At 36.1% G+C, this 10,017-nt stretch overlaps 1 protein-coding gene and 1 pseudogene across 1 annotated transcript; both read right to left on the bottom strand.

The window, feature by feature from the left end:
- Nucleotides 1-484: 484 nt before the first annotated feature.
- On the bottom strand, nt 485-1,729 carry LOC134245733 (uncharacterized). Its single transcript, XM_062727991.1, has 2 exons — nt 1,502-1,729; nt 485-1,259 (listed from the first exon to the last, which is right to left on the bottom strand). The coding sequence occupies exons 1-2, from the start codon at nt 1,685-1,687 to the stop codon at nt 612-614; spliced, it is 834 nt and encodes a 277-aa protein (XP_062583975.1). The 5' UTR covers nt 1,688-1,729; the 3' UTR covers nt 485-611.
- Nucleotides 1,730-7,805: 6,076 nt separating this feature from the next.
- Nucleotides 7,806-9,641, bottom strand: LOC134245732 (uncharacterized; annotated as a pseudogene).
- Between the last annotated feature and the right edge of the window lie 376 nt (nt 9,642-10,017).

The following is a 10,017-nucleotide window of genomic DNA, read 5'->3' as shown; positions in this document are numbered from 1 at the left end:
GAAGATTAATATGACCCTGTCTTTCAGTACAGTCTCAGTACTTTGATTTATACAGCATATTGATGGTGTATTAATTATAAGACAGGAAAACCATGCATGCATGTAAAACATGTAAGTTCAGGGTCTTTTGATCCCTTCAATCATGAAAAAATTTGACTTCAATTTACCATAAAAATTTTTATGTAATTGTGTATATCTTGTTCCCAATTTGGAAGAACTGGACTACACGTAACAGTTACCTACAAAACAATATCCATGCAGGTACATTAAACCTACATGAGGTACTCTAAGGTGAAAGAAAACCCCACTTTAGCAGCTCATTTGAACCAAGTCCACAAGACAATTAGTCTCTCTGAGCTGATAAAGGAAGTCTTTTACTACTGGTGTAATTTATTAAAATAAAACATTTAACTGATTACAAGTCTCATAAGTTTATTATTAATGTCTTTAATTAAAATGAAACCACTACACTAATTATCTAATAACATAAATGACAAATGTTTTTTAAAACTGACAAATCTTCTACATGTGATATTTCATGTATCACTAACAAATACAAAAGAAAGTAATTGTTCAGTCTGGAAAAAGATTTCACACTTGCTTCATTTAAACTACTTGTTTTGCTTCATCGCCTTAAACTTCATACAATCCTTGATGAGATGGCCCATAGACTCGCAATAAAGGCATGGTCCTATCGGTTTTGACCCACCCTGGTTCAGTCGCCCCCTATTTGGCCTATAACCCTGATAACTCGGATTAAACATATATCCATAATTATATCCCTGGGGTTGGTAGGGCATCATTAATGGCATGGGTGGGAATGAAGAGTACAAATTGTGAAGGGGAGAGGAAGACGATTTCTTCTCTTTGTCTGATTCCTTAGTCTCCTCTTGTTCTTTTTTAGATTTTACCAATGCTTTTCCCACCACATCCGAGGCTTTACCCCCCATGACACTTAAGACTAAAGTAACGAGGTTAATTTTCCCCTGATTTCTCGAGGCTTGTCTATACAGTTCTTCGTATATATCAACATCATCAATTTTTGCCGATCTAGACGTTTTGGCCAACTCATCCAAGGCTAATAAAATGAGGGCTTCACTGGGGCTGTTTTGGTTGGCCAAAAGCCTCACCTTTTCTTTTATTGCTTCAACTTCTTTCTCGGTCGTCTGGGTGGTAGTTGCACTTGCCGATGAGACTTTTGCTTTTTTAGTCTGAGGCACCTCATCATTACGCTCTTCGTTGACAGCGTCTTCCGTTTCCTAATAAATAAATCAAACTTTAATCAACTGTCCCATATCTGCCCTGTTAGTAGTCACACAAATACAAGTAAAACATTGAATTTTCGTTTCTACTTTCTAGTTACTAGAATAACTTCCGGTTGTATCTAATATCAAAACCAACATCAAGAATTCTCTCCGGAATACTGATAACAAGTATCGCAGATCTCGTCGGCTGCTGGAACGCACGCAGCAATGACCATCTTATCTCTACAAACACTTACCAAACGTTGCAAGGTCTGGGAGGCTGGCTGGCCAACCTCATTGGCCTGAATGATTGTATAATGTAATAGATGTCGAAGGTTCGCCTCTGTCGCTTCTTTCTGCGCCATATCTAGTATTTCCTTTTCGTCCTCCCCAGTAAGTTCGCGAAAAGCAGAAATCAGTTCCCCGCGGGGCATGTCTTCCATGGATGTAGTACTTTTTATTCTCGCAAACGACGTTACTCTTCCCGTTGCTTTCATCTTTCTTACAATGGGAATATTCTTGTTTCTTCTCCGGCCAAAGTCTGGCATGAAAAGAACCCAGCTGCTGCGCTCAATCACGTGACGTCACTGAGGATAACAATATGACAGAATCGACTAATTTTAGGGGCACAGCTGTGTAAAAAGTATAATTGTTGTGTCACTTCAGTTGTAAAAAATGTTACCATGTTACACACATAAGGACAAAATACTAAAGTAAATTAATAAAAGCACAGATATAAATAAAGTAATTTATGTCTATGATAAAAGTAGATTCATTCTAATTTCTTGTTAGTTGAAGTTATAATCATCATGTATATATCAAAGATGGAGCATGGTAATTAGGGACTCATGGGTATGTCTGTTCATTCTAAATCTGTCATGAAAATCATCCATTCTATACAAGGGTAATATTGTTTCAACATAATAGTGACACAAGCCATCCTTTGTCACCCCTTTTTTTAAAAGAAGGGTAGAACTCAGAATGGGTATTACAATTACACTCTCATGTAAATGAAGATAAGTTGTAGAAATATCTTCTTCATATTATAAGAAAAAAATCAAGTAATCAGTTCTATGTCATCCATATTTGATATTTGTGTGTGTTTTAACTGAAACTTTCCATTTAGTGCTAAACCATTAAACCATAAAACCGGTTTCAAAATTAATAAAAACTATTTTCAAACCATAAACCTAAACTAAAACTAGTTTTTGATCAATAAATTTGCCCATTATAAACATGGTTTAATCTGAGTTGTCTTACCCGATCTTCTACATTCAACAAATTCAATGTACCAAGAACTTTATAGTTTACGGTATGCAAAGGGGATAGATTAAGTATAAATCTCACCATTTTGTTTTGGCATATTTGTAATTTCTTTTTAAGGCTATTTGATAAACCAGCATACCATGCACAGCTGGCATAACCTAAAGTGACATTGTACAAGAGCAGAGCATAATAGCATTTTACTTCTTATATCTAAAAAACGAGCTTGTCTGTATAAAAAATGCAACCTATTGTTAACTTTTTTAACAATGGACTCAATAATGAATTCTCCACTCAAAAATTGATCAATAAAAATTCCTAAGTATTTAACTTTTTCCATAGAATGAATTGTTTGACCATTGCACTCAATGTGAAAATCTTGAACCTTTGTAAGTTTCTTTCTTGATCCAAATAAAATACATTCAGTTTTTCCCAGGTGTAGTGATAACTTATTATCAACTAACCAGTTTGAACATTGTTTTAAAACAGTACTAAGTTTTTCTGAAATATAATCTACATTTTTATGTGAAAATAAAATTGCACTATCATCTGCATATAAAATAAGTTTGCAGTCAGGGTCAATACTAGTAGCCATATCATTGACATAGATTAAAAATTGTAGAGGGCCTAAAATACTGCCTTGAGGTACCCCACATTTTACTACATCTGGGTCAGACATAACACTTTCTAATTGTACAAATTGCTTTCTATTTGACAAGTAAGATCTAAACCAGTCAGTATTTCTTAATCCAATGGCATTAAGTTTTCTTCATAAAATTTCATGATCTACAGTATCAAAGGCCTTTTGAAGGTCGAGCATGACCATACCTGTATATAAACCTTTTGATGTATTTCCTTTTATAAAATCATACAAATGTATTAAACAAGTTTCAGTAGAAAAATCTCCTCTAAAACCAGACTGAAATTCATATAAAATTTTATATTGATCTAAAAATTTAACAAGTTGTGAATGAACAGCTCTCTCTAAAACCTTGGAAACAGTACTCGAAATACTAACAGGTCTGTAATTACCAACCTCAAGTGAACTACCCTTTTTATACAGAGTTAACGGTGTCCCAGGTGAGGGGTCAGAGTGAACTTCCACTAGAGCATCAGTTGTTGTTGCACTAATTGACTTTTTGTTACTGGTTTCAGTCGCTGCTGGGCCTCGAGGAAACGTCTGCCTTATAGAATGTAGGAGAAGGCATTTTTGTCCCACAGGAATGGTTGAGGGCAGATCGTTTTCAGCTGGTAGTGAGAGCGCCTCCATGCTATCATACCCCAGCTCAATAAGTATACTTGCCGTGTGGGGTGAAAGTTTCTTCCGGTCGGCCCACTTGGTCACAGCTTCTTCATCGACTGCCATTTCTATTTCGTTGTCGGATAACATGATGATTAACAATAAACAAATGTACAATCACATACACAGAAAATGCAGGCTAGTATTCAATGGGAATGCTGGTCACGCACATGGCATGCAGGCACAGGAAAGAAATCCTGAGGGTAACAGAAAATACAACCATTACAAATGCGAAGCAGTCCATTGTCTCCAGAAATAGCGCATCTGTGAGAACTTGATTGGCCTCCTGAATGATTGCAAAAAGTCTCTCAACTTACTCGTCGCACATAACATACCAGGCTGGGATGTTGAAGAAGGAGCGAACGTAAAGTCTCTGTGCCATGTTGAAAGTAATCACCACTAAACAGGAAGCAAGTGAATTTCGTCATGTAAAATTAGAGCAAAGTGGAAATTGAAAAAAAATAAATTTTGTGACCTTTCCCCTTTGCCAGTTCTCAGAAAAGTGATGCTTTCCTGGAAAGTTGAAGATAGTTATTCTGAAATTACGCCTTCTGATTGGCTAATTAATTTGTTTTTATTTAAAAATAACTAAATCAGAGCTCTGATTGGTTAAAAAGGTCCCTGTCACCAGGGGGCGCCTGGTACTTGACCAGTGGCATTATTCCCTAGAGGATCTCCCTCTATTGTCTTAGTTTACGTAACTTACTAGATGAATGCCCCCTAGGGGGTACCCCTCAATTGCTATCAGCCTCGGACTAATTGACCATTATTTAAAACCAAAATGGCGTCAATATAAACAATAAAAATAAACATAAATTGAGACGTACAAACACATGAAGTTATGAATACATATAATAGTCATGGACACTAACACTACAGAAACATTCTCCTGCGATAAATCCTTGAACTTTTCTAGAATTGTAATAGAATATTTCTAGTACTTTTGGAATAGAACACCCTAAAATGTCCCTGATGAGTTCTATTACTCATCTTGTGCATTACTAGAATGTTAAAATATGTTAAATGAGACATTTGCTTGAACTTTACCAGAATACACAGGTTCATGAACATGAGCAGTTCTAGAACAATCAATATCTGGGATTCTTTTGGAACAACAGAAACAGGGACTCGTTTTGAATTAAAATACCAAGAACAGGTCTGGGACTGTTCTGGTATGTTAAATGAGACATGGGATTTGCCATAATATTTAATGTTCAGGTACTGTTCTGGAACAAAATTTATTATGTTTGTTCTTGAGCAGTTTTATAACTAAATGCATACAATTTTCTTAAAACAGATCTAGAACAGTTCAATAACTCTTTTCTAGTAAATATAATGATATATATATATACCATTATACTATTTATAAGTTTTATTCAACATCAATACCAATTTCAACACATTCAGTTTGTTCTTCCACAACAGGATATATATGATTCTCAAGTTTTGCTTAAAAAAAAACTTTCAAGAGCTAAAACTTTCATTTCTTTATTCAGTTAAAACTGAATATTAATGATCACTAATCAGATGATTTACGGACCTTCCTCCGCTCCATTTTCAAGAAATTATCAAACTTTTTTTTAAACACTTCCAAACTGATACTACATTTAGTCATGATAGCTGTCTGCACAACTGTTAATTTCTTGATATCAAATCCTGGTCTCAGGGTTTCCCCCGAGTTAACAGTTTTTTTTACCCATTCTAGAACAATTTAGGACTTCCTCATTTGTGAAAACTTTGTATATAAGAGTTCTTAAAATAGTAGAGATATCATTGGCTGACAAATGCAGCACACATTTCATTAAGTCATCAGATACTTCTCTTTGACTTGGAGCTTCAGGGTTTTCAGCTTTAAGCTTTTTCTTAAGTATATATGTACCTCCTTCTCTAGACTGTGTACCTTTCCCTCCAACTTTCGTACCTTGCTGAATAAAGAAATGAAATGATTTTAAGAAATGTTAACAGATGATGCAGATTTGATCTATGTTCGATGAAAAGCTATAATTATTTATATTAAATTAAATAAAGGAGGCCTGTCATCTAACAATGATTGATTATTCATAAAGTGTGCATTTCCATACAGGGGTGTGCAATTACAAAAATTAGTTACTCAAAGCCCGTTGGGATAGTGGCAGTAACAAAGTTACTAGCCCGAGGTTGCCAGTCACTAGCCCATTAACTACCAAAAACAATTCATGTATAAGGAAAACAAAAAGGTAAAAAAATATTTAAGTTGAAATAAATAAAACAAATAATGGTTTGCACTTAAAATGTTATTGTCAGGTACTTCTCCCTATTTTTATTGACTATAATTGTCACTGAAACAACTGGCGATAGCAAAACACAATACATATACTGTAGATCACTAATTTTTCGCGACACCTTATATTCGCGAGATAGTTATTGACTCTTGATAAGCGAGACAAAATTTTCACGAATTATGGTTATTGCTCTATATAATCTTAAGGAATACTATAATATGCGAGAATTAAATTTTCGCGAGTACACTGTCTCACGTAATTACGCGAAAATAAAGTTCTCGCGAATTAAAAGTGATTTACAGTAGGTTAGAACGGGTTAAAGATTATGATTTTACTACAAAGTTAATTCATACATCAATTCAGTGGATGTAAATATATGTATACTTTCGTTTTAGACTTACTACCCTGTCGAGGTATAGATTTATGATAGCCCGACCTCTAAAATTGGTAGCCCTGGGCATCGGGCAATGGCAAATTGCACACCCCTGCCATATTTTACTCTTTTAAAAATAAATCAAAGGCTTCCTAAATTTTGTGAACAAACCCCCCAAGAAATATGAACTTCTTGTATAAAATTTAATATCATTTGATTAGCAAATGATGAGCAAATGATGAGCATATTTGGAGCAAACTGCACCAAATTTAGTGTAAGATACTCAGGAGGGTGAAAAGGAGGGAGGAGATCCTATAAACTTATTAGCTCCATTTATATTGTATAACTGGTATTTTGTCTATAAAATTTTGCAGTAAAATAAACTTTATAAGGCTTCTAAATATGGTTCTTGCTTTCAACTTCTATAGTTGCATCAGACTGGAAAAAATCCTATGCCCTGGATATTGAGAGGAGGACATGAAGTTTGTGCACTTTTTTCAAATAACTTTAATAAACACACTCTACTACAGCAAAACATTTTCATTACTGACTTCATACATTCCAATACAAATAAGTCTAATGGACTTTTGCGAGGAGCGCTGACTTTTACAGTTGACAGCTTACTTTTACACTAGGACAATGTACGGAAGCTCTTTTACGATATAAATATTTAGCTCAACATTTAATTCAACGAAAATAATATGTTATTTCAAAGCACAAGTAAGTTGTCCTTGAAAACGACAACACTATCCTCAACTCCCGACCTTCACATGTTAATGCCCCTAACACCATACCTATGACCACTAGAAAGGTTTTCTTATCTATTATCAATATTGTACTTCCGTACATGATACATGTTTAAATGTCAAAGTAAAAGTCAGTGCTTCTCGCAAGAGTCCAATAGTAAATAACAACTAACGTTTAAATACTGTGTGACCATGGCTGTATCGATTTGACTGTTACCTATGTAAAGAAGGAGAAGACGGACTACTTGATGGTCTTCTTGCTTCACTAATGTCTCCAAGAACCTGGCTCACTGTTGGCTGCAAAGGACGGTCCTTTCTTGTTGCAGTGCCTCTACCTGGCATTTCTGCAAGTAATCACACTATAATTAATTCACACAGACCATAAACTGGAGATCACAGACACAGATATATAATACATGTACATGCCTTTCCTAGAATGTTCACAAATAATACATTCAAATTGAACAAACCTTCATTACTCGTTGATGCCTCACTATCCGTACAGAAAAGAATGCCATTGAAATTCCATTGAAAGTGCATTCTTTTTCAAGGCATTGAAACACCATTGATTTTCCAGTTTTATTTCTCTGCATAAACTGGCACTATTTATTAAATATGCACCTTAAATTTTCTTGGAACCACAAATCATGGTAATGACTATTTTACCTATGAGAGGTTGAACCGGGAAGCTGGATGTAGAGCACGTCGATGTGTTGTTGTACCCAAATTCAATCATCAATCACTTCGTCAGGTTGAAACGACGCCTGAAAACCCCAGAAATATTGTTTTATTGAAATGTCATTTTTTTTCAGTGTCAACTCATTAAAACTTCTTGAAAATTGACTAGGCAATACTTTACAAGAATGTACATATTGTATTGCACACATTTTGTTTTCAGTTAACAATTTAAAGTGTTGAATATTATTTGTAAAACAAAAGTACTTGGTATACTTACATCTTGATACTGAGGAAACTGGTTATTCTCATTATTCAGAACATCAAAACTACTTCCAATTATGTAGGATATATTTGTCACTGGTCCAGGACTATGTGCCAATTTTCTTGGTGTTGATGTTCTGGTTTTGTGTGTTTTTTTGATGTCCTTTTCCCTAGGGGTTGCTGTTGGTGGAACTGTCGTTTCAAAAGGTGATGATGAAAAGCGCCCAGTTGATTTTTCAAGGATCTGTTTTTTGGGGGTCACTGATGGTTGGTGCCCTCTTGGTGGTGATGACGTTTCAATCAGTGATGATGACAAGCGCCCAGTTGATTTTTCAAGGATCTGTTTTTTGGGGGTCGCTGATGGTTGGTGCCCTGTTGGTGGTGATGAAGTTTCAATCAGTGATGATGACAAGTGCCCGGTGATTTCGGAAGGATCTGTTTTTTGTGGGTCGCTGATGGTCTGTGCCCTCTTGGTGGTGATGGCGTTTCAATCAGTGATGATGACAAGCGCCCAGGTGATTTCGGAAGGATCTGTTTTTTGGGGGTCGCTGATGGTCTGTGCCCTCTTGGTGGTGATGATGTTTCAATCAGTGATGATGACAAGCGCCCAGGTGATTTCGGAAGGATCTGTTTTTTGGGGGTCGCTGATGGTCTGTGCCCTCTTGGTGGTGATGACGTTTCAATCGGTGATGATGACAAGCGCCCAGGTGATTTTGGAAGGATCTGTTTTTTGGGGGTCGCTGATGATCTGTGCCCTCTTGGTGGTGATGACGTTTCAATCGGTGATGATGACAATCGCCCAGGTGATTTTGGAAGGATCTGTTTTTTGGGGGTCGCTGATGGTCTGTGCCCTCTTGGTGGTGATGATGTTTCAATCGGTGATGATGACAATAGGCCAGGTGATTTTGGAAGGATCTGTTTTTTGGGGGTCACTGATGGTCTGTGCCCTCTTGGTGGTGATGATGTTTCAATCGGTGATGATGACAAGTGCCCAGGTGATTTTGGAAGGATCTGTTTTTTGGGGGTCGCTGATGATCTGTGCCCTCTTGGTGGTGATGACATTTCAATCGGTGATGATGACAAGCGCCCAGGTGATTTCGATGTTGCCTCTTCATCTGTTGGATTACCAATACCTGCAAAGGCCATCATTTCTTTGTATTTTAGTTCATTCGCTGTCTGTCATTTGCTTTTGCTTTCTGTAGCTTTCTTTTCTCTGATGTTCTTTGCATTGCTTGTTTTGCATAGTTTCTCTTTTTTACTTTTTTTAATGACTAAATCTGATGTTTCTGCTGCAATGGCTCGCTTCAATTTCAAACTAGCCCCTCGTTTTCCACCAGCTGTCATCATCTCTTTTCCCAGGGATATGAGATCTTTTAATGCATTTACTGAAGTTGTATTTATTTCTTCATTTACTTGATTTGTGTAGACCCTGCATTTGACCAGACCTAAAAGCAAACAAATATACATAAATATAAAGCTGTTATATTCAATAAACGTATATACAAGTAACAGAATTGGTATCTACAGAGTTAATTACTACTGTCCCGCACCTCAGATCTCCACATTTTTCCCATATTCAAAATAAGGAGAAAATGCGGACGGGAGTATTTGGACTAATTTTCCGCATTCATTCCAGATTTTCATAGATTCAAATTTCCAGATTTTCTCCGTATTCAAAATATGGAGAAAATGTGGATGGGAGTATTTGGACTCTTTTTCCATATTCTCTCCAGATTTCCGCATTTCCATATATACAAAATATGGAGGTATTTACTTGGTTGATAAAATGCGGAAATCTGGAGAAAATACGGAGTTAATCACATGGTTATAAAATGGCTTAAAACCACTACATGATGCATACATACATAAATATTTACAAAACCATCAACAA

Source organism: Saccostrea cucullata, unplaced genomic scaffold, assembly GCF_032062105.1.
Source record: "Saccostrea cucullata isolate Sc308-1 unplaced genomic scaffold, CSIRO_AGI_Scuc_v1 ctg11666, whole genome shotgun sequence".
In the NCBI taxonomy this organism is placed as follows: domain Eukaryota; kingdom Metazoa; phylum Mollusca; class Bivalvia; order Ostreida; family Ostreidae; genus Saccostrea; species Saccostrea cuccullata.
This window is presented reverse-complemented; position numbering and strand designations above follow the sequence as displayed.

Coding starts and splice junctions, on each gene's coding strand:
- LOC134245733 (XM_062727991.1), bottom strand. CDS start 1,687: ATGGAAGACATGCCCCGCGGGGAACTGATTTCTGCTTTTCGCGAACTT. Junction 1,260..1,501: donor CCCAGACCTTGCAACGTTTG/GTAAGTGTTTGT, acceptor TTTATTTATTAG/GAAACGGAAGACGCTGTCAA.